Genomic DNA, 27272 nt, shown 5'->3' with positions numbered 1-27272 from the left:
ATGGCGGCTCCGGCTCCGCCCGGCCTGTGCTGCTGCCGCAAGGGGCCCCCGCCCGGGCCCGAGGCGCCGCCGGCCCCGCCGCCGCCGCCCCCGCCCGAGCCCCCGCCGGACGTGGCCTCGGCCTCGAGCTCGCAGCTCTTCCGCCTCCGCCACCTGCACCTGGGGCTGGAGCTGCGGCCCGCGGCCCGCGCGCTGGCGGGCTGCCTGGTGCTGGAGCTCTGCGGCCTGCGGGCCCGGCCCCGGGCCCTGGTGCTGGACACGCACCCGGCCCTGCGCGTCCTCTCGGCCGGCTACCGCCGCGCCCCGGCCGGGGAGGGGCCCTGCGCCTTCGCCTTCCCCGCGGGCCCCCCGCCGCCCGACCCGCTCCCGCCCTGCGGCCCCGCCTGTGCCCTCACCCCGCTCCTGCCCGACCCCTCCACGGGCTCCTCGCCCTCCCTGTCCGCCCCTTCCACCGCCTCCACCCCCCTCTCCGCGCCTGCCACCCCCGGGCCGGCCGCTGGCCCCGGGGCCCGGGCCCAGCCCGCTGACCTCCCGCCCAGCCCCCTGCCGTGCCCCTCGCCTGACTTGCCCCCTGCCGCCGACCCGCCGCCCCCGCCCTTCCCCAGCTTCCCCGACCCCTCCGCCGCCCCCTGCCCTCTGGTCTTCAGGGTAGACCCCTTCACCGACTACGGCTCCTCCCTCACCATCTCCCTGCCCGCTGCCCTGCAGCCTCACCAGCCCTTCCAGATCATCATCCGCTACACCACCGCCGACGGCCCGGCCGTAAGTAGCCTTTCAGAGCTCTGCCCGCTTCGCTCGGCTGTTTGTTCCCCCGTCGAGGGGGTGTCTGGGTACCCGGACAGGCAGCAAAAATACCAGCGGCCGGGTGGGAGCCTGGCGGGAGGCCGAGTCTGTGCCCTCGGCTATCTTCCCAGACGTACAGAGACCTAGGCCGCGATTTCTCTCTCCTTTTGCCAGGGTAGAGCAGAAGGTGTGGCTTGAAATAGTCTTTACTGCCAGGCTGTGCTTTGGGGGTTTGTGGGCTTTCTCCTGGGCTTTTGTCTGGGCCCAGCCAAAAGGACCGTGCCCGTCATTTCAAAGCATTTGTTTCTGTGGATGGTAGCGGTAGGTGGTTTGATTACATGGGAGTGGCAGTGGATGTGGTTTCCCATATTGGCAATTCACCGTCTTGTTATCCATATAGCGTCCTCCGAGTGGGTAGCTCTTCAGACACCTACGAAGACACAGTGCCCGTCTGAGGCACTTACAGTCTAGGTTAGATGAGCCACAGCTTGACCCAGGGAGAGATGACAGCAGACAAAGTGGAGTTCTAGGAACGAGGGGGCAACTACTGTATGTAATATCATGAGGTTACTTATTTTCATATGATTTTTTCATTTTTGACCTATAATTCACTATCTGTTAAGTTGGTGTGTGCGTGTGGGCTGGCATTAGAGAAAATCAGAATTTCACTGCTACGTTATCCTGCCATTTTTTCTGATTACCAGATGGTCTGTGTGTAAACAGCAGCTTTCCCCTTCCTACTCAGCTTGCTCCTTCTGATTCAGTGTTTGACATCTCTCTTTGCTCAACAAGGGCATACCTCAGGATGTGACACTGAATAAACAAGAGCCTTCTTCTGAAGCACCAACCTGTGATGGGTGCCAAGGCTTTTTACAACACGTGCACTAACTGAGCCACTTGCTCTTTCTATGGCTCTCAAAAGTTGATACCCCTGTTCATTGCCACTATGGGCATAAGCAGCTGAGTTACGCCCTTAAATTGAACATAATTGTTGGCAAGTGGTGTACGCTCAGACAGGTCTACACTAGAAGTGCTTTGCCCGTACAGCTGTATTGGTATCTGTACTGCCAAAGCACTCCTTGCTTGTTGTGGGTATATCTTATTTTAAGCCCCAGCTGCAGTTTTGCAAGTATAACTGCATCTACACTAAGGGCTTTTGCTGGCACATGTGTTTGGTCACAAATCACACCTCATAGCACCCTTGTCTATGCCAGCTATGTCTGTAATGTGGACCCGGCCTCGGTTCCTTTCCTTTTCTGCCTCATTGAGAATGCTTCTGAGCAGGTCGAGTATCTGCTAGTAAGCCAGAATACAGTGGACTTTTGCCAAATGTTTGCAAAAATTAGGCTTTATATAGCCAGTTACATTTTGGTAAACGATCACAGGGAGCTGGAATTGTTATGCTTGCATTTAATACACAATTCAGGCATGAATAACAGTGTACCAGTATTTTGGGAAGACATTCTATTGGATGTGTATGGCTGTGGCAGTGTTTAATTGGATTATAACACAGTATGCTCAACAGGCCCGCCTAGTGGTGGCCCCTGGCTGGCTAATCTGCGTGGGACTTTTTCCTGCAGTAAAGAGAGATCTTTACAAATTTTGCTGCTCATTTTGATTCCCATAATTCTCTGTAACCACTTGGACCCTGAGCTTTCAGTCAATACCCAACTGATCTTGAAATTCCAAGGGATGATGGAAACAAACATATCTAAGCAACCACTGGACTTTATTAAATTAAGTTAAATTCTGCTCTCTGTAGCTGAAAAGTACAATATCCATTTTCTTTGTATTTGGCTGTAATACAAAGGTACTATGCTCACTTGGCCTGCCTGTGTTCCTTTGCAAAATGTAATAAGGTCTCAAGAGGCTTTTGGGAGACTTGCAAAACTTTTATAGTCTAATGCGATGGACACGCTCATTTTATCTGATGTGACTTACCCTTACCTATCTCAGCTTGTTTGTTTAGTATCATGTGCTGCATCTAGTGTAATTGTTTTAATTGCTGAACATGATTCAAACAGAAAACCTAAGGGGGAAAAAAATCAGAAAAAATCAGTTTGTGGCAAAATAATCTAGTAGACAACAAAGAGTAGGTGTCACACGCTTGTGAAAAGAACAGATTTCCAGGTAGAAGTGATTTACCAGATTTCTCTCTCTCTCTCTCTCTCTATTTTAGGTACTTCTCGGGTCCCCATTCATTACTATAGTACTTGTGCACCTCACAACCTGCACTGAGGTAGAGCAGTGCTATTATCCCTGTTGGACAGAAGGGGAATGGAGGCACAGAGAGACTAGGTGACTTGCTCAAGTTCACGCAGGAAGCCTATGTCAGAGCTGGGTATTGAACCTGGGTCTCAGATTAGCACCCTGACCACTGGACCTTCCTCTCTGTATTCCTCTTTCTATAGTGCTTCACATGCAGTCTCTGTAATCTTGACTTTAGAGTCTTTAGCTGGGATGCTCTACAAACTTTTCTCATTAAGTCCCCAGCTACCGGGTCAGGAATGATGATCATCCTGGAAATGTCCCATGAAGAGCCATCTCTCTGCCTGATTTAGAGCATGCCAGAAAATAAACAGCCATGTTGCCACTTGAGAAAGTGGTTAAAATTCAGAACACAAAGAAATTATTTTCTAGTGGCTGTGATCCCAGATTGTCTGGTAGGCTTGTATCAGATTGCCACTGCTCACCATGTAATGAAATTGGCAGTCCCTAAGATAAGGGTTCCCATGAGATTTGCCATGTTGATACGATCAGATCAGATCAGTTTCATTGTCCTGCCACTGATGTTGCTTGATGCCTGATGGTATGGAAGAAAAACCTCCAGAATGCACTTGGCCAATTGCACATTTGCTGCATGTGGTAGCAGGGGGTGAGAATGGGGGTTCTCTCATGACAATGACAGGCAATAGGGCATAAAATTACCCAATCGCAAAGCATTTCTAAAGCACTGTGAACACTGGTATCTAGGTCTTATTATAGATTATAAAACTGCAAAACCCCTCAGTGGTCTAAAATTATCCAGCCACTTAAAAATTTGACTCCGCCGTGGCAGTGAATTGCATATGCTATTTGCTACTTAAAGTGATGATTCCTTTTGGTCTAAATGTGCTGATAGTTCAGGTGCAGTTCTGTCCTGAGAAGTGGCAGTAAAAATTGGCCCCACAACTCCAGATCAAATTTGCTCAGCTTACAAGTAAGACAAGAGTATCTCTGGCTGTCACCCCATGAACTCTACAACAATGTATATATATTCTGTCTTGGTTGTTCTTGTAGAGCTCCTCACGGTAGCTTTGAAGTACTGAAAAGGTAAATTAGATCTACGTGCTGGTTCTGGGAGCTGATTCCACAGTCTAGTCATCTGGACTGAGAGTGTTTTATCTTGCTGCTGGATTTTGCCAGCTGCCTTATGCCACAGGCAGAATTGTCTTGGGTCATGGATGGAGAAGTGGTCTCAGACGTAGTTGCATCCTGAGCCAAGACTGTTGGCATTAGAAGTGCACTGAGACCTTGGGTGATGTTCTCTTATTGTCTCATCCTGCTTATGTGGTCTGCCTTGTTCTGCGTGAGCTTCTGCTTTTACACTTGGATACAATGTATTGCAATAATCTAGTCTGGACATGACAAATGCATAGATGCTGTGTCCAGACCCTCATCTGGATTCTCCAGTCCCATCATCACTGGTTTGGCCTTTCATGGACTGAGTCCTATTGAGATCCAGGAAGTACTGCTAAAGGACCTTCTCCCAGCCTAAGGGGAGGATCCACAGGTCCGGGATTCCAAATAATTGCGGGGGACAACTACGGAAATAACAGGAACGGGAGAGAAGTTAAAGGGTTAAACGAAGGGAACCTGACAGGCACACCGAGCAGAGAACCCCAGGGAGCGCTCACTGCTCCTCAAAGGTGTCAAGGGAGCCAGAGGATGCCGCCCAGAGGAACTCTGCCCGGATGTGTGAACGGGCTGAGGAACGGAAATAGGTCCCACAGTCGCAAGAAACCCCGTCGGCCAACCTCCTCTCCCTGGTTTTGTAGATGGCCATTTTGGCCAGGGCTAGGAGGAGGTTGACAAGGAGGTCCCATGACTTTGTGGGGCCAAGGATAAGGAGTGCGTAGATGAACAGGTGGGGGGAAAAGTGCAACCAAAACCGTAATAATATATCCAAGAGGAGCTGGAATAGGGACTGCAACCTGGTGCACTCCAGATATACATGCGCCAGGGTCTCCCTCGCGCCGCAAAAGGGGCAGGTGTCTGGGAGGGGAGTGAACTGTGCCAAGTACACGCCCGTGCTCACGGCTCCATGAAGGAGCTGCCAGCTGATGCCCCCAGCGGGCCTCGGGATCAGGGTGGAATATAGGCTGGCTCACGGGGGTTCCTCACCCTCCAGAGGTGGCAGGATGGGACGTGAGGGTGAGGACGTGAAGGGTGTGGAGCACGAGCATGTACAGATGTTTCCTTGGCGTGGTCTGGAACCGAACTGGCTGCAACTCGTGTAGCTGGCTCACGGTAAAGGGGCGGGGGCCCGATGAAAAGGTCCGGAGGGCCTGGGGTGGGTGGGGGGTGCCCTCTCACAGGACCTGGTCGAGGAAAACCCAAGCAGTGGGCAGCAAAGCGGCCCTCACCTCCTGAAGTATGCGCTGGGGAGAATGAGGCCTGGAGAGCCCCATGCACCGAGCGAGTGTCAGGGGATCCAGCCAGTCTCCCTGCTCATAGTCCAGGAGGTCTCTGACTCTGGTGTGTGAGGCAGCTAATCTTTCTCCTGGGGCTTTTCTCTTGCAGCCTTTTTGCTATCTTTCTGATTGCATTGACTGATTCTGTTGAAATAGAGTTACAAAGCCTGTTGTCCTAAGGATATTGTTGGCAGCAGGGAGTGGTCTCGCTTTTGCTTCACAATCTCAAAGCCACATTGTGTTTTCTGACTTGCACATCGTCATAAATACTCTGCAAGCCAAATTATGCCTTCAGTTAACATCTGCTCCTCAGCCCCATCATGTCTGAGCATATGCTGTCACTTATACTTTTTCAGTCTTATTGGCACCAGAGCGATTGAGTGGTGGGAATGTGGTGCCATTGTTTATTATGGTTTTTAGTGTAGCACTACACTATAAGTACAGGTGATGCTGTGTTCAGAGTGATTTGTTTTCACTCTTTATAATTGTCAATACATTAGTAAATTCCTCACAAACTGTCTTCTCTTTGCAGGCTAAATAACTGTAGATTTTGAGACTTCTCTCTCATAGAAGTCCTACCTAGACTTAAAACCATCTTCATTGCCCTTCCCTGGATCTTTTCAGTCTTTGCAAGATCTTTTTAAGATGATTTTTTGGGGGGCAGGGACTGTTTCATCTGAGGCCCCTAGTACATTTGTGGGTGGGGTTATTAAATAATAAATTAATGTTTCAATCCAGCATAGAGGTATCAGCAGTAAGGTAGCATGAGAGGCTAGAAATATCTGATTGAAACATGGAATTGTGTTGCATTTATTTATTTGGCTTTAGCTATCTGTGTTCAGCTGTCCATTATTCCTCATCCAGATCTGGCAGGAGCCAATATAGTTTTATGGTGGATGGCTCTTAGGGGACAGCTGGGAGATTAAATCTGCCTTTCACAGAGCATTCCAGTTCCTTTCTGGGGCTGTGTTCTGTTAGGGAACTATGATCTGTATACCACCTTCACGCTCCAGGAGCAAGCGTGTGTTAAGTTCAGCACCACTCTAGTGGTGTGTGGACTGCATACAGTAGTGAAGTGTGTTGAAGTGAGGGGAATTCAGCCCCAACCTTTCAGGACTAGAGATGTTCTGCAAAAAAAATGTTCTTTGTGCCTTTCCAGGGAAAGCAAATTCTACTTCAGATCTCCAGCTGTGACATGTCTCTGACTTGTCATTTACTATGTTGTCATCCGCTGTTGTTTTCTTTCCATGACGATGGGACAAGCCAGGGTTTGCATTTCAGGTTATAAAACTTGTTAGTATTTCCTCCTCCCTGTGATACAGCACACAAGTCAACCTGTGTTCAGACAGCTGACCTCTGTACCATTTCAGTTGGAGATGTCCTAGTTCTTCCTACCTCCCTGAGTGACACTTCGCTCCCTGGTCCCCAGGTGTGGCTCTCTTTTATCCAAGTCCTCTGTATTTCAGATGGGCAGTTCAGTTGCTTCCTATAGATCTGAGATTCGTGTTTCAGATGGAGCAGCCCGTTCCTCACCACAGGTCTGAATGCCGACCCTGCCGAGAAACTGGCACACTGGTGGTTTTTCGGTGGCTTGACCACTAATAAATACAGTATCAGCTGTAGGTTTCAAAGCTGCAGGAAGCTCAGCTATCTGCCTTTGGGGCGCACGGCCAATAAATATAAACCCTTATCTGGTTCAGTAAACTATGAAGCTTTGTGCTGCTTGCTTGAGATGCAGTGTCCGTGCCCCACTTCTCTTCCATCCATGTGGAGAGAGAGAGCCAGACTGTGGGAAACCCCCTTTCTTTCAGTGGAGGGTACGGTGACCAGGCCGCAAGTGTGAAAAATCGGGCTGGGGGTGAAGGGTAATAGGAGCCTATATAAGAAAAAGACCCCAAAATTGGGACTGTCCCTATAAAATTGGGACATCTGGTCACCCCAGTGAAGGGAATTGGGCAAAGCAGCCATCCCCCTGTTTCTCTAAGGTAGGGGAGGCTGGGTATGTCACACACCTGGAAATGTCTCTCGGGGAAGCCACGACTGGGTGGTAAGGGAAGGAGCATGTGTGAAGTGGCTATGGGGAAGAGTGAGGTTTTTTCCAATCTCAGGGGCAGGCGGCAACACAAGCCGGGACCTGGCTGTTTGTGGGGTTAGTTGAGCCACCCCTCAGTAACACCGTGCAGCATAGGGGGATGTGATGGTGGGGTAGATGGGATATTTTTCTGAACAGGATTGGAGTGGTTTGTTGTTGTAGGATGTGTGTTGATTGTAAGATGATGATGGTTTATGTAACCGTATGAGATATTGCAAGTTTATACTTTTTATTGTTAACTATGTTGCAGCTAATATGTTGTGCTGAGTAATGTTGTAGTGTGTTCATGTTACAGACTGTTGGAGATGGATCCTTGAAAAGGAGATAGGATTTTATAATTTATTTATTGGTTGGTTTTACCTTTGCATATATTTGTGGAAATCTAAAGTTGAGAGAGGGCTACAAGTTGGAAGGGGGTATTTAATGAATGATGAAGGGTTATGTGGCAGTGAAGAATGGACTAGATCCTTTCACAATTTTTATTTTTTTAAAGAAAATGTAATATGAATTCTTGGGCATTAAGTGGAGGCCACTGAAACACGCATCCAGCTGTAGTTCTTTTTTAAATGTATTTTTTATTTGGGACTTTCCTTGGTGGTGGTGTTTTTGTGTTTTTTTTTTGTTTTTTTTTACTGAGCTGTTAGTATAAATCATGTTGGTGTGTACGGCCTATAGGAGGGGAGCTCCGCTTCAACAGAGCTTATGAGGTGCACCAAAGTGGGGCATCTTTTTTGCAGACCTTAGAAGTCCGTCAGAGGCATGTGTGTTTCCCCTGGTTCGGGGATGTGGATAATGGAGACGGGGAGGATTTCATCTGCATTGTAAGTTCTTTCTTTTAGAACATTTAGAAAATGCTAAGAATTCAAACCAATTTAAAAAAATATATAAAAGGTCCTGCTTGCTCCCCCTAATTCCCTGTACTCCCCTCTATACCTTCCCCAGTCTGTGCCTCCCAGGCTACGTTAGCTCAGGTTCTATCCAGCACCTGTAACAGCATAGCCTGGACTTAGTAACTGGTCTGTTTACAGTATAAGTGGCCCAAAGAGACAGGACTGTCCCTTTATATTCTGGTTGGAACTAATTGAGTTCCCCGATGTGACTCAGTAGTAATAATCCTGAGGCTACTGTGGAGCAACAGAAGAGCTTCTCTCTTTCCATACGGTTCTTAGCCTGCCTGCATGCAATGGGGGTATTCCAGGCGAGACAGAAGAAACAGGTGCTGATTGCTTTGCTGTATACTAAAGATCCCATTGCCCATTCTGTTTAAAACAAAAAAAAGGGCATTGCGTCAGTGTCATTGGCCAAAATGTTCTACTCTTTGAATGTGATGTGTATGCTGTGTACCCCTCTGTTTGGCTGCTGCCCATGTTTCCCCGGAGATGGCTGCATTTCAACGGTGCTGGTTTTGCGGACCAGTGATCATAGAATCATAGAAATGTAGGATTGGAAGGGACCTTGAAAGAGTGTCTAGTCCATCCCTCTGTGCAGGACCAAGTATACCTAGACCATCGCTGACAAGTGTTTGTTCAAGCTGCTCTTAAAAACCTGTATTGACAGGGATTCCACAACCTCCCTTGGTAGCCTATTTCAGTGCTTAACTATCCTTCTAGTTAGAAAGTTTTTTCTAATATCTAGTCTAAATTTCTCTTGCTGCAGATTAAGCCCATTACTACTTGTCCTACATTCAGGGGATGTGAAGAAGAATTGACCACCTTTCTCTTTATGACAGCTCTTAACAGATTTGAAAACTATTAACGGGTCCTTTTCCATTGTCTTTTCTCAAGATTTAACCTTTCCTCTTAGGTCAGATTTTCTAAATCTTTTAAAATGTTGGTTGCTCTCCTCTGGTCTCTCTCCCATTTGTCCATATTTTTCTTTAAGTGCAGTGCCCAAAACTGGACACAGTATTCCAACTGAGGCTCACCAGTGCCGAGTAGAGTGGAGCAGTTGCTTCCCATGTCATATATGTGATATTCCTGTTAATACATCCCAGAATATTAGTTTTTTTGCAACTGCATCACATTGTTGACTTGTATTCAGTTTGTGATCCACTGTGAAGCCTTGTCTACACTAAAGGGAAAAGTTGATCAAAGCTACGCAATTTGAGTTACGTGAATAGCGTAACTCAAATCGACATAGCTTAGATCTACTTACTGTGGGGTCCACACCACGCAATGTCGATGGGAGACGCTTACCTGTCAACTCCCCTTACTCATCTCGATCAGGTGGAGTACAGGAGTCAATGGGAGAGTGATCGGCGGTCGATTTAGCAGGTCTAGACCTGCTAAATCGACTGCCGATGCATCAGTCACCGCAGCATTGATCCTCCGGTAAGTGTAGACAAACCCTAACCATCAGATCCTTTTCTGCAGTACTACTGCCTAGCCAGTTATTCTCCGTTTGTAGTTATGCATTTGCTTTTTCCTACCTAAGTGTAGTACTGCACTTGTCTTTGTTGAATTTCATCATGTTGATTTCAGATTTTCAATTCTTCAGTTTATGAAGGTCATTTTGAATTCTAATCCTGTCCTCCAAAGCACTTGCAATCCTTCCCAACTTGGTGTCATCCACAAATTTTATAAGCGTATCCGCCACACCATTATCCTAATCATTGATGAAAATATTCAGTAGTACCAGACTTAGGACAGACCCCTGCTGCATCACACTAGATATATCCCCCAATTTGACAGCAAACTATTGATAACTATTCTTTGAGTATGGTTTTTCAACCAGTTATGCGCAATTTGTTCTTGACAAATCCATATTGGCTATTCTTATCACCCTGTAATTATATTTACACTGTTTTAACCTGCTTTTGGAAGCTTGCACTACTGACCCCATATGTTCTTATTTTTTAACATCGGTACTACATTTTACTCAAGGAGAGAGTTTTTTGCAGGTTTGGCAGGTGATTACTCCACAAGAAAATCCATATTTCCGGTTATTGCAGGGCTTGAGCTGAGTGGGGTTATGGTTTGCTGTGCACTGCGCTACGTAGCCAGATAGTGAAAGAAAATTACTCTGTTTGGATAGCCATGGCAAATGTATGGCGGCTGAAATTATTGGAAGTGGAAATATGCATTACTCCAGGAGTATGAATGAAGAATCACTAGCATCCGATGAAGTGAGCTGTAGCTCACGAAAGCTCATGCTCAAATAAATTGGTTAGTCTCTAAGGTGCCACAAGTCCTCCTTTTCTTTTTGCGAATGCAGACTAACACGGCTGTTACTCTGAAATCTAACTCCCTTTGATTCTTTCAGCATACCTGTTAATTTCAGCTCCTCTGCCCTGTGTATCAATTTTGTTCCTTTTTCTCACCTCTGCTCCATCTGACATTCCAACAGATCTGGTGGCTGGACCCAGAGCTAACGTGTGGCAAAGCCAAGCCGTTTGTCTTCACCCAGGGTCATTCAGTGTGTAATCGGTCCTTCTTTCCCTGCTTTGACACACCAGCAGTGAAATGCACCTATTCAGCTACAGTCAAGGTAGGTAACTCCAGTGGCTATCTTGGGTAGGAACAACACAGTGCTCCAGTGACAGCTAATGAGAGAGAAGAAATGGTGATCTGGTAGCAGACATGAGACTTTGGGTCCTCCCTGAATGGAACCAGCATAGCCATTTTGAAGCAACTTCCAGGCCTTGCGTTCCAATAGCCAGGGTCTCTGGGACCATTTGTTCTGCAGTGCATATTATGAAAGAGGAATTAGATTGGGTGGTAACTTCCAGCATTGGTTTTTGAGGGGTAACCCTCCCCAGTGATGACTAGGCAGTGCACAGTTCTGAAAAAGCTGTACCAGGTAATGTGATCTCTTGTGTGGATGGAGCCCCTTGGTATGTGAGCGTTCCTGGAACACCAATAGCCACATGCACATTTTGTAATAGGGTTAGTCGTGGTCACTTCACAGACAGCTTATCCAGATTAAAAACAAAAACAAAGATCTGACCTTATTGTGTCTCTTTCTCTCTATATAAAATGTTTTCCCATCCATTAAATTACATCCTTCCAGGAAAAGTAAGACCTGCGAGTCTGGCCCCTTGGCCCCAATCATCTCAGCCTGTTGAGCCAGCTTAAGTAGATGTGTGTTGATGTTTCAGGCCCCTGCGGGTATCCAGGTGTTGATGAGTGCCACCCAAAGTACCTACTTGGAGCAGGAGGGCATATACCAGTTTTATATGGAATATCCAGTTCCTGCCTACCTCGTGGCTCTGGTGGCAGGGGACCTTGTATCTGCAGACATTGGCCGCAGGTGAGATTGGCAGCCAGCTGCTTCTACTTTATTCCTTGTGTCCATATAAAGCTGTGTTAGGGGGTAGGGCAATAGTGTGGGTAAGGGTTAATGCTGCATATCGTGCTACCGTCTGGGAGTGAGAGCTGTGACCCTTCAGAGAACAGGAGGTCTACTTGGGTATAAAAAACTCCACAGAATTGGACTGTGTGAGCTCTTCGGACGGTCTTTTTGTCCTGGGTTTGTACAGTGCCTACACACTGGGGTCCCGTCCAAGACTGGGGCTCCTAGGCACTGTGATCATATAATAACACATTATTGCTGTTATTTATTTGTATTAGGGCTGTCGATTAATCGCCGTTAACTCACGCGATTAACTCAAAACAATTAAATCCGAATTAAAAAAATTAATCACGATTAATCACAGTTTTAATCTCACTGTTAAGCAATAGAATACCAATTGAAATGTATTAAATATTTTGGATTTTTTATACATTTTCAAATGTATTGATTTCAGTTACAACACAGAATATACAAAGTGTACAGTGCTCACTTTATATTATTTTTATTACAAATATTTGCACTCTAAAAATGATAAAAGGAATAGCATTTTACAGTTCACCTCCTACAAGTACTGAAGTGCAATCTCTTTATTGTGAAAGTGCAAGTTACAAATGTAGATTTTTTTGTTACATTGTTTTTGAGTGCAATTATGTAACATTTTAGAGCCTTCAGGTCCACTCAGTCCTAGTTCTTGTTCAGCCAATTGCGAAGACAAAAAAGTTTGTTCACATTTATGGAACATAATGCTGCCCGCTTCTTATTTACGATGTCACCTGAAAGTGAGAACAGGCGTGCGCATGGCAATTTTTGTAGCTGGCATTGCAAGATATTTACATGCCAGATATGCTAAACATTCGTATGCACCTTCATGCTTTGGCTACCATTCCAGAGGACATGCTTCCATGCTGATGATGCTCATTTAAAAAAATAATGTGTTAATTAAATTTATGACTGAATTCCTTGGGGGAGAATTGTACGTCTCCTGCTCTGTTTTACCTGCATTCTGCCATATATTTCCTGTTACAGCAGTCTCGGGTGATGACCCAGCACATGTTGTTTGTTTTAAGAACACTTTCACTGCAGATTTGACAAAACGCAAAGAAAGTACCAATATGAGATTTCTAAAGATAGTTACAGCACTCGACCCAAGGTTTAAGAATCTGAAGTGCTTTCCAAAATCTGAGAGGGATGAGGTGTGGAGCTTGCATTCAGAAGTCTTAAAAGAGCAACACTCTGCTGTGGAAACTACAGAACCCAAACCACCAAAAAAGAAAATCAACCTTCTGCTGGTGGCATCTGACTCAGATGAAGAAAATGAGCATGCGTCGGTCCGCACTACTTTGGATCGTTATTGAGCAGAACCCATCATCAGCATGGATCCATGTCCTCTGGAATGGTGGTTGAAGCATGAAGGGACATATGAATCTTCAGGGCATTTGGCACGTAAATATCTTGTGATGCTGGCTACAACAGTGCCATGTGAACACCTGTTCTCACTTTCATGTGACATTGTAAACAAGAAGCGGGCAGCATTATCTCCAGCAAATGTGAACAAACTTGTTTGTCTTCGCGATTGGCTGAACTGGGGACTGAGTGGACTTGTAGGCTCTAAAGTTTTACATTGTTTTGTTTTTGAATGCGGGTTGTTTTTTTTAACATACTTCTACATTTGTAAATTCAACTTTCATGATAAAGAGATAGCACTCCAGTACTTGTAATGCGGGAACTGAAAAATACATTTTCTTTTGTTTTTTACAGTACAAATATTTGTAATCAAAAATAAATATAAAGTGAGCACTGTACACTTTGTATTCTGTGTTTGTAATTGAAATCAATATATTTGAAAATGTAGAAAACATCCAAAAATATTTAAATACATGGTATTCTATTACTGTTTAACAGCGTGATTAATTTTTTTAATTGTGTGACAGCCCTAATTTATATGTGTTTATTACTTGCCATCATCTAAGCTTCCCTGTTCCTTGTGATGGGTACATCTACTTGAGTCTTAATAAATTGTAAGATCTTTGGGGCAGCGACCATCTTTCCCTGTGTGTCCATGCAGTGCTTAGCACAGAAGGGCCCTGATCCTGACCTGAGACCTCTCTATTCACTACTGGAATACAGATATGAAATAAAAGTGTGATGGAAAGATAAGGTTTTATTCTTTTGGAGAGGGAATTAATTCTGTTTGAATTATTGGCTCCAATTTTCTGCTTTGTTGCAGGAGTAGGGTGTGGGCAGAACCTTGTCTGCTGCCAACAGCCATCAGCAAGCTGTCTGGCATGGTGGAGAGTTGGCTGAGTGCTGCAGAGAGCCTCTATGGCCCCTACATATGGGGAAGGTGAGTTCAATAGAATTCTTCTGGATACTCATGACAGGAATATAGTAAAGCAATGTAGAAAATGGACGTACATGATGGAGTTCTATCTGGCAGGCCTGATAAGCATCTCAGGAGTGTATGGTGTGGAGTTAATAATTGACTGCAGAGTCTCGGTTCAGCGGTGGACCTGCTTTTGACGGAGGTCAATGCAGAGGATCAAACACACAAACTTGTTTTTCAGTTTAGTTTTCCAAAAGAAAATTACAAGAAAATCTATAAACACAGCATACATATAAAATAAAGTCTTTAATAACACACGTTATCTATTCAGTACACTTATAGAGCACGTATTGAGCAGTATATAAGTTCTGCACAATAAAATACTACAAGACATTAAAATAAAAAGTGAAGCTCAGCTGGCTAGAATTGACCTTCAGCAAAAGCTTAAAGGATGTGGCACAAGAGCAAAGTTCAGTACCTTCCAGGAAGCTGCAGACAATCTGAGCGAACTGGGCTTAACCAGTTCTAGATGATATGCTGACCTCTCAGTGGTTTATTTTTTTTCTTTTGTGAGCAATCAATATAATTCTTTATACCATATTTCCCAGGAGACTTTGGAATTTTCAGCCGAGTTGAGAAATTATTTTTCTAATGTTTGCTAAGTCCCACTTGACTTCATGTGTGATCCTGCAGTATTTAAACCGTTTGTGTATTTTGCTACATTATCTTCCTCTGGATTTGTGTAGCCTGTGTAACAACGTGAAGGCAGATGATAAAAGTTCCTTCTGTATTTGCCGACATTCATTTTTGTTAAAGTGGAAAATGTCTGTACTTCAACTTTCACCGCATTCCACTTGTGAGGGGGAGTGGTTCATGCTATGGTTAGATCATCAATCTCTGAAATTCAGAATGTTGCAAAAAGGAAGAATATGGAGGAAGGAAACTTCATTTATTCAAAACAAGAACAGCAATCCCCCAATCTCCCTCTTTTATTTTTGCTTTGGAGAATCCATTTGTCTCTCATCGTTTGGTATTTGTACTCGTGATCATCGGGGTGGGCAGTGTTGAGGACCGGAGCTTTCTGGACACTGGGTCTTTCCTGTGGAGTGGTGAAGTCCTTCAGAGGTGCCATGGCACTTCGTGATGCAGCCTTCCTTCCTCTAGGGACTAAGCCAGAACTCTCTCCCTGTTTCCTTCATTTCAACCCTTTCTTTTTACTTTTGTTTTACGTCCTTGGGACAAGGTGGGCTTGAACCTCACCTAGCCAAGTGTAAGAGTCAATACTGTGCTTGGAGCCCAATCTTGCAAGGTGTGAAGAGCCTTCTGTGAGATACTAAATGCGCTCATCTCCTACTGAAGTGGGAGTTGATGGTGCTCAGCACTTTGCAGGGGTGGGCCCTATACCCCCTATAACTGATTGTTGGAGTTCAGTCTGACTTTGATTCGAAGCCTTGGTACTATCAGTCTGTCAGTTTTCAGGGAATTGCTTTTGTTCTTGGAGTAAGCTATGTGCACAGGGCTTTTGTATTTCTTTGTTAAGAATAGGCAGGAGGAAAGCTTTCCTACCCACCAAAGCTGATTGCAGTGCTCTCTGATCATGGGCCAGTGCTGATCACTTGGTGGGGGAGATTGGCGGGTTGCTGCAGTCTGACCTGGAGTGCATTGACTAGAGGGCTCAAGTAATGAGTTAGGAGGTGAAATGGGGAAAACCCATTAGTCCTCAAGTAAGCTTTCCTTCAACGAAACTTCCGTGTAAGCTTGGATAAATTAAAGTAATTTGGCTCCTCTGGCTTCTCTCTTTCTGTCTCCCTCCGTTCCAGGTATGATATTGTTTTTCTTCCTCCATCCTTCCCCATTGTTGCTATGGAGAACCCATGCCTGACCTTCATAATCTCTTCCATTCTGGAGAGTGATGATTTCCTCATCATCGACGTCATTCATGAGATTGCCCACAGCTGGTTTGGCAATGCAGTCACCAACGCCACGTGGGAGGAGATGTGGCTGAGCGAGGGGCTGGCCACATATGCACAGCGCCGGATCACCACCGAGACCTATGGTATAGATGTTGCGATTTTTTTTGTTTGACATGTGTGACTAATGCTGTACTTCTCCCAGCTCATGGGAAGAGGGTTAAGGAATATTTGAGCTTTAAGTAAAATAAGAGGAAGGAGGCATGCAAAGATTTGACTTTTAACCACTTGGAGCTGAGAACTGGGATTTTGAAGTCCTAATATAAAATATTAGTGTTGGGAGCTCCATAGTGTCATAAAACAACTAGAACATTGCTGTTAATGCTTCTGGTTCTTTTTCTTACTGTTTGTGAGCATACCCCACAGTGGATTTGATGAGCGCAGCACCCTGAATTCTGAATCTCCTTTGGTTTGATTTGCTTTGGGCCAGGGTGGATTTGATTTAAATCACTAGTCTGGAAGACTCAATTTAATCATGGTTTTCTACATAAAAGTGCATTCTTGTTGGTTGTTATAACCTTAATATATATTCTTCACAACTCCGAGATAGATGTGGGTATCATTTTTAGAAGGTACACACTATACACTTTTAAACAGTGATTTATTTTGAAAACTTTTCAGATTAGTTTTACAGATATATCAGAAAATGAATGATTGTTTGGTTATTTCATTTACAAAAGGTAATTGAAGCAGATAGTTCACCTCCCAATGACTTCATAACTATCTCCAGTTCAACAGGTTAATCATTAATATTTGGAGGATTTTCTTGTCATGCTGTATTAGGAGGAGAACATCACCAGACAGACATTTAAATTGTTTTATTTAACTAAAACAACAACGTTAAGTATTCTGGATTTTTTTCCTTCAACAGCAAACATATAACATTTTAACAAAACAAGCCTATGTCCCTCGCTTCTCACATTTATCTCCAGACTTCTTCTCCTTGTCCAGATCTATTCTGCCCCCAACAATCTTCTATTCATTGAACTTTTTGAAACTTTGCACTTTTAGAGAGAGGTAAGGGATTGACTTTGTGTACACAAATTTGCAGAGGGACAATAGAGTTGAGGTCTGTTATTTCTCACCTCTATATATTTATTTATTTATTTTTAAACATTTTTGCTGTTAACAAGCATGTTACCTCTGGAGACACAAATCCACAGTTTGAGAACTGCAAAACTAAGCATCTCTGATGGTATCTTCTAGACTGAGCACTGGGTCCCATTGGGTAGATAGAAAGATTAACCTAAATAATCTATACAGAAGCCTGTGGAACCCCCATAAGATTGGGTCCCTAATCCATGAACTATTGGAAGTCATTTACAAAACGTTTCTTAAACATTACGCCAATATATTGTCTCATACTATAGAACTGGAATTTATAATCTCCATTCCATGGTGAGATATCTTTGAGCTATAATGTATCTTAATTAAGACTATCTTGAGATTGGATTTTTGAGGGGGAAAAACCTATTTAAATAAAAAAAATCCAATTTTTTTTTTTTTAAATCATTGATTTTTTTTATCCACCCTGCTTTGGGCTGATGTCACACTGGATACCGTAAAACTGGTGTTCCTATTTGTGCTTCAGCCAAAGATCTCAAAGAGATTTACATGCAGTAGAAGGAATTGTTGTATCGGATCAGGCTAGCGGTCTCTCTGTTCAGTAAACTCTGCCTGACCGTGGCTAGTGACAGGTGCTTCAGAGGAAAGTTAAAAAAAACTTGTAATTACTTGTGGGATAACCTGCCCATGGTGAAGTTTCTTCCTAATTGTCCTCAGTCAGTGGCTGGCTAATGCCCTGAAGTATGAGGGTTTATATCCCGTAAGTTAGCCTATCAAATCTAACTCAGGTTGGTCTCACTGTCCAAAAAAAATCAAAATTTTTTTTTTATCCTGCTAAGCCCTTGGCCTCAGTGCTACCTTGTGACAGTGAATTTCACAGGTCAATTATGTGTTGTGTGTTTAAAAACAGTGTTTCATTTAATCATTTCTTAATTTGTCGTCTTTCAATAAGGGATGTAAACTGTTAACTGGTTAACCGGTAAGCATTAGTCTTACTGGTTAATCTGCCTTAACCGTTAACCCCAGCGCTGGCCGGCCCACCGGCCCTGTGCCACCCCAGCTGCACTGGCCGGCAGGATTGGCCCTAGCCACTTAATCAGTTAACCATTTAAATGAAATATTTTTAATTGTTTAAATGGTTGACTTTTAAAACGGTATTTACATCTCTATCTTCAATTTGACCGGCTTTCCCTTGCCCACCCTTTAGGAGAGAGGGTAAGCAGGAGTGCTCAATTTACCTTCTCTTCCGTTCATTATTCTGTGTACGAGTATCCTATCCCCTCGTATGTCTCCTCTCTAAACTAAACAGTCCCTTTTTATTCAGTCTTTCCTAGCAGCCTTGCCATGCCTATAATCAATTTTGATGTCCCTTCCTGGTCTCCTATATCTTGATTTTTTTTTTTTTTTTTTTTTTTTTTTTTTTTGAGGTAGGTCTACCAGAATAGAGCTCTAGGAGAAGGGATGCCAGCAGTTTACAAAAAGGCATTCATTATAATATTTGTCAGCGTCCTTTGGATTCCATTGTAACCTTTTGTTCCCTTGTTGGACTGCCATTGTGCATTGAACAGACCACAGTAATGCTCAGGTTCTTTCCTGAGTGGTCACAGTTACATTGGTGAAAGACAATCTGTCTGAATAGTTCAAATTATTCGTTTCCAATACCCATCTCTATCTCTGAGGGGTAGAGGAAGACCCTTGCTGGTTTCAGTCTCTTCTCCTCTCCTTCCTTTAGAACTTGCTGTTGCAAAAAGCAGTTGTTTAGGGCTTTCAGAGACTGCTCTCCTATATGTTGTCCTGATGTGACAATTGATCAGTTTATATGTGATTAATATATAAAGTCACCTGTTATTGCTGTTTCATTAGACTTAGTTGCCTCTTTGAACTCCCTCCTCACTGTTTCCCGAACATCCTTTTCCTGACCAGGAGGCCAGTAGGTATAAACCTATTTGTAGTCTTGTGGTTTAGGATTTGTATCTATAGTCTAGTGCAATGTTTTTCAAACTTTTTTTCTGGTGACCCAGTTGAAGAAAATTGTTGATGCCCGCGACCCAACGGAGCTGGAATGAGGGGCTTGGGGTGTGGGAGGGGCTCAGGGCTGGGGTAGAGGGTTGGGGTGCAGGAGTGAGGGCTGTGGGGTGCAGCCGGGAATGAGGGGTTCAGGGTGTGAGAGGTGGCTCAGGGCTGGGGCAAGGGGTTGGGGTGCTGGAGGGGGTCAGGGCTTTCGGCTGGGGGTGCAGGCTCTGGGGTGGGGCCAGGGATAAGGAGTTTGGGGTGCAGGAGGGGGTTCCAGGTTTGGGGGGGGCTCAGGGCTGGGGCGGGGGATTGGGGTGTGGGGTTGGGCACAGGCTTACCTCCGGCGGCTCCCGGACCATGCTGCACTCCGGAAGCGGCCAGTAGCAGGTCTGGCTCCTAGGTAGAGGCGCACAAGTGGCTCCATGTGGCTCTCGCCCACAGGCACATCCCCCCACAGCGGTGCTGACCAGAGCCACCGCGACGCAGTGCCTTACATTCTGTGACCCAGTACTGGGTCACGACCCGCAGTTTGAAAACCACTGCTCTAGTGTATGGTCCTCTCCACTCAAAAACTGAACCTCATTAGATTATGTGGAATCTTTTAGGTGTATAGTACAATGTCACCTGACTTCTGTGATCTAATCCATCTTTTCTGTATGGTTTATAGTCAGGTATTACATTATTCCCTGACTTTGTCATTTCACCATGGTCTCATGTCCAGATCTCTTCCACCACAGGCATTCTAGTTCATTTAACTTGATCTTCTAGCTTCTCCCATTGCTAGACTCTTACAGATCTTATTTTATTGCTGTATGGCTCTTTATTAAACTCCTCTGTCTGACACCCTATTTCTTTTCCAGACAGTACCTCTCATCTTAGCCCTCTTCCAGTTCAAATTATTCTTTCCAATACATGTTACCCTTCCCATCTCTATCTCTGTGGGGTAGAGGAAGATCCTTGCTGGTTTGTCTCGTTCCTCTCTCCTTTAGAACTAGCAGTTGCAGTTATTTATGTACTGTCTTTTTACTAGGTAGATACCTTTGTATTACTGACATCCCTAGGTCTTTGCCCAATTGGAGTGCTCCTCTACACCAATTGGGTCTTCCCCGGCTCCAAGTTGAAAAAATGGGCCCCAAATCTTATAAATTTTCTGTGCTAGCAGTTGGTTCCACTTTGATTAATGTGGAGCCCCCCCCATCCCTCCTGTACTGGTTCTTCCTCCCCTCCCGCCCCCCCAAGTTCCCCAGGACTGGATACATTTAATTCCTGTCCTCCTTCTTTACATAGCCCTTTCCAGACACTGAAAAACTGTGACATTGCCCCTGTGTAGCTGACTCTGCAAGTGAAATTGGAAACCTTTCAGAGAAAGCTCTGTAGAGGGCCTGGACTTAAGTCATTTTCTTAATCAAAAGTTAGCTTTTAGGTCCTCTCTCCAACACCTCCCTATGTCTGTGAAGGTATAGGTGAGATCACTTCACTCACCAAAAAATTTCAGCCAGCTGTAGGGTGAAAGCAGCAGTGCCTTAACAGCACACAGCAATTCTGCACAGAAATTAGGGACTGGAAATGTAGAATAATTTACCTAATTTCAGCTACGGGGGTGACAGAAGGAGATATAACTTGAATCAGAATTTGGCTAGGAGACTGTAGGTAAAGCCCTTACTGCTTCAAAAAGAGCCTAGCCACACTTTGTCAGAACGTCTCTCTAGATTTCCTCCGTGAGATGGCATATCCTTCAGCAGTGTCCCAAACAGGCTGAGGTACTGATGAAGTACTGAACCATAAGAAAAGAGCCCACTACTCTACTCCCAATATCACTTCCTGTATCACCTGGGTGTTCCTTGAAAGTTTCCCATTCAAAGATTGCCCAGGTACCACTCTGCTTAGCTTGTAAAATCTGTTCAGATAAGAGCCTGCAGTGGGAAATCTAGTGTAGTTTTCGTGTTGTTTAATTCCATAAGTTCCTTTTGTTTCAGACTGATATGTAGCCAGAATTCAGAAATACAAAGTTTCAAGTTCAGACTTCCATTGCAAATATTTTTCACTAATTGCAAGGGTTTTCTATGGTTGCTTTCCCTGTAAAGTACTTTCATGTGATTTTTCTTCTGTTGTGACATTTGTCTTTCACTTTCCAGTAGTCTGTATCTTTTACATGTATCAGTGAGGCAGTTATCTGCCTGCAACTGGATAGTGTGTATAATCTCTCTCTCTCTCTCGGGGCAGGTGCTGCCTTCACATGCCTGGAGACTGCATTCCGTCTTGATGCCCTCCACAGACAGATGAAGCTCCTTGGGGAGGACAACCCTGTTAGCAAGCTTCAGGTTAAGTTGGAGCCAGGTACGGCTGGTCCTGGAACTGCTGGGAGTTGGTGTTGTGAGAAACAGCCCAAATATTTAAATGCCTAAATACGTACTTAGGAGTCTAAGTGTAGACACCCAGTTTTTTAAAATCTTGGCCTATATTTTCAGTCTGTTTAATTTTGAAGAACAATTTAAATATAAATGAAGGAACTTGTCTTTGGTGAGCAGCCAGTGCCCTGACATTTTTCATTCCAGCCCTGTCCTAAAAATAACCCTTTCTAAAAAAATACTTTTAAAAAAATTATTTATTTTAACCTTTTCTAAACTCAGATGTTTGAATGGATTTTTTTTTCCAGTTTCCAAAATAAGTATCATTGGGCAAAGACCAAATGTAGAAAATTTCTGCCCTGAAAGCTGAATACTTTTGAAAATTTGAACATGTCAAAATAAGTGGTTAAAATGCAAACGATTTGTTTTGCAACCTCTGTGAAAGTCTGCTCTATTAGATGCCCTGGTGTGCACATGTATAATAATTTTATATTTGTATATAGTAATGTGCACACACAGGGATATATGCACACATTAAAATGCATGGTTTGCTTTCCTGTTGATGCAGCTCTGCAGTATTAGAGGCTGATCTGTTGTTACTCCCTCAGCTAAATTTATTTCTACACCCTGATATGTGCGGTTTTTTCTGGTGCTGGTTTTCTGTCTTTGTACTTCATTTGTTTATTTTTTGGCTGTGTAAAGGGGACACAGAGCACCAGACCGTGAAGTAGTCTTACAGTCTAGGTGCTACATAGAACAAAATAAAATGCACATAAGAATTTAGTGCAGGTTGAAAAATACTGAAGGTGCCAAGTGTTGGCATCTCAAGAGTAACTGACAAGGAAATTAGCAACACTGTGTGCATGCTGGGAGGTTCCGAAGGTTTGCATTGAAGAATATGGAACTGAGAAAAAGATCGGTCGCCAAAAAGAGGCCTTAGAGACTGGTCTGGAATTTGAAATGGCTGAAATCATAGGGATTTTATGCTTAGTTTTCGATGATGTCCCAGGCTATATAGTACCCTACAATGCTGTTGTTTATCTTTTCCTTTCAGGTGTGAATCCGAGTAATCTGATGAACCTGTTCACCTACGAGAAAGGCTACTGCTTTGTTTACTACCTGTCCCAGCTTTGCGGAGACTCCAAACACTTTGACTCCTTCCTCAGAGTTAGTGTGAATACATACCTCGTCCTGCGCACATTTCTACCTGTGTTTCTAACTGCTGTTGTGTCAGGTTTTGTCACTGCAGCTAAGGCCATGTCTGTACTAGCGAGCTGACAGTGGCAGAGCTGTACCGATGCAGCTGCGCCGCGGTACAATCGCTCGTGTAGCCGCTCTGTGCTGACGGGAGAGAGCTCTCCTGTCGACCTAATAAAACTACCTTCTCACCACCACTTGTGTGCTCTGCACGTTAATGTCACTCAGGGAGATGTGTTTTTCATATCCCTGGGCAACGTACCTTTTGCCAACATGAGTGGTAGTGTAGACATGGCCTACGTGAGGAGAGGCTAGGAGGCATTTAGGTCTGAGACAGCAGAAGAACAATAGTGCCATCACTCTAATTCTGACAAGACACCACAAGAGAGAAGTGTCTCCTGGGTTATCTCCTAACTGAACGTGGACAGGCTCCTGTCCCTCTCCAGCTGCAGGCTGAAAGGGTGTCCTGTGATTGCCAATGACTTAATTAATAGTGCTCTGACAATCAGTATATCTTTGTAACTTGTTGTTTAGGGCTTCAAATCAATGGAAAACACTGCATGGAATCGTTTAGGTATCACTGGGATTACCTTCAGTTTGCTGCTGAGAATCCCTAGTTTGTTGTGGTTTTCGCATGTGTGACTAGCAAACCCAATGATCAGGACTTCCTGGACAGAGCACTTTTTATTATAGATGGGGAAGCCTTGGTATCCTGTGGCACTGTGGCATATGCTGTATAAATTGAGGTCGTCTTCTGCATTGTGTTTAAAAACTGACAACAAAGCTCATTTGCTCTTTTCTTGACTTTTCTCTCCTTTACTTTCACATTGGTGTCACCTCACTATGCTCTCTTTCTCTCAGTATCTTCTGACTCATCTTCTCTCTCTCCTTAATACATCAAGCATGTACAGAGACATCTGTACGTCTCCTGTAATCCGTACCCGGTTGGTGAATACCTTGATGGTCAGTTGTGTTCTAATTTTCACAAGTGTGAATGTGTTGAAACCTTCCCCTCCTTCCACTGATACTTCAGTGTGGCAGGGCTCTTGCTTAGGGCAGTTTGTACTGACCTTGGAACCTTTCTGTGACTGCACCATTTTTCTGCATACAATGGTGCTTCCCTTACCTAGCTTCTCGTACAGATCTCCCCTCCTCTTTGCTTTCCTTTCATACCAGAACCCCTTTCCAATAGCTGTTCTCACTCTCCCATCTCTGTATTTTCACATGAGGCTCCATGATTCTTCCACCAACTCTCACTGTCTTCCTAACCATAATTCACTCTTTCACTCTGTTTCAGGCGTACATTGAGAAATACAAGTTCACCAGCGTTGTAGCCCAAGATCTTTTGGATTCCTTCCTGAATTTTTTTCCAGAACTGAAAGAGCAAAGTGTTGACAACAAAGCAGGTGGGAAAGAGAGAGTTTTTGTTTAAGCAAAGACTTTTGAAAGGAACAGCCTAGGCTGGGATTAGAGGGTGTATAGGGAAATGCTGGATCTGAAGAAAATGAAACTTCCTTACTGATTCATCTTTGGCATTCAAACCATTAGAAACATGATTCATGCCATTGTCACTCTGCTTGTAATGTCAGTCATCAAAGCTAGAGAAAGAGGATAGAAAAGAAATGTTTTCTATAATTAAAATAAAAGTGGAATTTAGATACACATTTCTCTCACTATGAAGCTGCAGCCTGTATACTTCCCTGAAGTTCATGTATAAATGCCTTTCTGTATCCTGCCATTGATTCTACAAATGGGTTTGCAGGGCTCTGTGCATTATAGGAGGTTATTTTCGTCTTTCCTTTGATAGTGGGAATAAATCTGAAATCACTTTCATTCCCACTAGTGGGGCAGTCACCTGTCCCCCTTTCTACAGAGCTGAAGCTCTCCCCCAGTTCTTACCTGCGTTTTAGTCTCTACTTGAGTCTTTGTCAGAACTGAGGTCTTAAAATTGCCGAGAAAGTGACGTGCATGAAGGGGAGTCTGAGAGAAAGTTGGATTCAGGTTGCCTCATCTTTCTTTCTGTCTATCTCAACATTATCATCTTGGGTATTTTGAGTTACCATCACCATAGTGACTAAGCACTAGATAGCATCAGGGTTAGTATTAGACAGAGATGTGTTACGGTTGGAAGGGAGCCAACAACAGCCTAACCCGATAAATGCTATATAGTGCAGAGAAAATAGCTAAGACTGGTAGGGTCACTATTAGGATCTTGCTCCCTGCTGTATTGCTACCATTAGAAGTTGATCCAATTGCTATTGTTAGAACTTTTTTTAAGTATGCTAGAAGCAGTCCTGGGCCTTGAGACAGTCAAGTCAGCTGCAGAGGCTCCTGCTTGACCCTTTCGGTGCTCCTCATTCCAGGACTGGAGTTTGAACGTTGGCTCAATGCTACAGGACCTCCATTAGCTGAGCCAGACTTATCTCAGGGATCCAGTCTGATCAGACCAGTGGAGACACTCTTCAAACTCTGGACCACTGAGCCTCTTGATGCCGTTGCTGCTGCTAGCAGTGTTGACATCACTAACTGGAGACCGTTCCAAACTGTGCTTTTTTTGGACAGATTGCTGGATGGGTCACCGTTGCCTCCTGGTGAGTACTGCAGCAAAGCAGTGGGCAAGTGTTTCTGGTACAAACCAGGGAAGGAAATAATGTTATCGCTTACTTTGCTCGCTTAACACATAGCCCCTCACCCCCGGTTAATGTTTTTCATCCGCTTTTTTCTAATTTCTTTCAAACTTGGAAAAATATCTCCTAGTAACAAACTCTCTCTTTATGTATATGTTCTCTTTAGAGGTGATAAAAAAGCTTTCAGAATGTTACTCCTCTCAGCTGGACGCCATGAATGCAGAGATCCGTATCCGCTGGTTGCAGATCGTAGTCCGAAATGACTATTACCCAGATTTTTACAAAGTCCGACTCTTCTTGGAATACCAGGTACTAACTGCTGGATTAAACAGCACTGCACCTCTCAGTGCATGAGACATGTGCATGAGACATGCGACGTGAAAGAGACCTTGGAACTTCTGCTTCCTGGCCAAGTATAGATCAGGTGTGTTGCGAAGGGGCTGAGCTTGGTTCACCTGCTAGTGGGTGGGGATGGCTGCAAGTGAGGGAACACAACATTGCCCTGGCCATAGTTCTGTTCAACGCCTTCCTTCTGTGATGAAGGATTGGCTAGGACATAATCTGACTTGCCTAAGCATAGTCTGTGTCTTCTAGTCTGGCTCCCCACCCCTAGCCTAGCTCTGCCCACCTCAGTCTTGTCCTTCTTTTCCAGGCCTGGGCTCTCTAGAGCAGAGACTGCAACCCATACCAATCTGTGTGATAGTTTTGTTGTCCAGTGGATAAATGTCCATAGACTAAGTTGAGGCCTGTCAGACTCCATTCATTCGTTACTTGATTGAGCAGAAGTGTAAAGCTGATGCGTTTCATCACTGTGTCTTTTCCCCTTGGCCTGCTGTTTGAGCTATTTGTTGTGCACGAGTAGTGGAATTAACGATTCTTAGACAGACATTCAAAGAAAAGCCTGTTGTCTTACTGATACCGATCTGGCTTCAGGTTGACCTGATTTAAAGTAATTTGCTAAAAGTCTTACCAAAGAGAGAGTTTGAAGAAATATAGTAACTGCCTCTGATCTTAGGTCATGGAGAACTGTCTGGTGTATTCTTTGCATAGTTGAGTCTCTTAACCTTTATATGTATTATGTGTTATCCAGTTTTATTTTTATTGTAGATGTCTCGAATGTACACAATTCCACTTTATGAGGACCTCTGTACTGGCACCTTGAAGTCCTTTGCCTTAGAAGTTTTCTACCAGACCCAGAACCAGCTGCACCCTAACTTGCGGAAAACCATTCAGCAGATTTTGACACAGGGCTTGAATCCTCTTCCCACCACAGACACTACAGCAGTTGCCACAGACACACCAGCTCTGGTGCTTGAGGACAAACCCTCAGAGGCCGCTAACAGTGCCATTTCACTCAGGGATGTTAACGTGTCTGCTTAGATCACCATCTCATGCCAGGCTCAATGCTTCAAGAGCGGGGACAGGAACAGAAGAAAAATAAAATGCATTGCCTCCTTTTCCTCAGCCCTGCAGCTGCCGTCTTCTGTAACTGGATGTTTTTAAAATCCCCAGACACAAAGCAAATGTGCCTTCAAGTGCCCAACACAGTGATGCTGCAAGTTTCAGGGATCTCTTTCCGATGCAAGCAGGAACTACTGTGGGATGGATATTTTGATTCATTGCATCATGGACAGGGACTTCATGGAGTTGTTTCCCCTCTGCAAGTGGATAGTTCTCTTTTTGGGGGCTCTTATGGATGGGTTTGTTGAGTAATCTGAGGTGACACACAGTACTTGCTGTGTGTGTCGGGGTGTGTGTGTGTCGCCAGGAGGATCAAGAAGCAGGATGATTGGGATTTGGGTCAGAGCTCTGTAAAGAATAGACTTTTTAGAATTTGAAGTGGTGGCGAATATGGTTTCTGCTTGTGCTTCTTCCTGAGACACAAACGTGG

At 44.5% G+C, this 27272-nt stretch overlaps 1 protein-coding gene across 1 annotated transcript; it reads left to right on the top strand.

Annotated features, from left to right (window-relative positions):
- On the top strand, window positions 1-27272 carry RNPEPL1 (arginyl aminopeptidase like 1). Its single transcript, XM_074963426.1, has 11 exons — window positions 1-762; window positions 10894-11034; window positions 11645-11796; window positions 14066-14182; window positions 15982-16217; window positions 21433-21546; window positions 22612-22724; window positions 24052-24160; window positions 25118-25345; window positions 25548-25690; window positions 26489-27272. Exons 1-11 carry the CDS (start codon window positions 1-3, stop codon window positions 26759-26761), a joined length of 2388 nt encoding a protein of 795 aa, XP_074819527.1. The 3' UTR covers window positions 26762-27272.

Source organism: Natator depressus, chromosome 9 (genome assembly GCF_965152275.1).
Source record: "Natator depressus isolate rNatDep1 chromosome 9, rNatDep2.hap1, whole genome shotgun sequence".
Lineage (NCBI taxonomy): Eukaryota > Metazoa > Chordata > Testudines > Cheloniidae > Natator > Natator depressus.
Note: the sequence above shows the minus strand (reverse complement) of the source record. Positions and strands in the feature narration are given on the sequence as shown.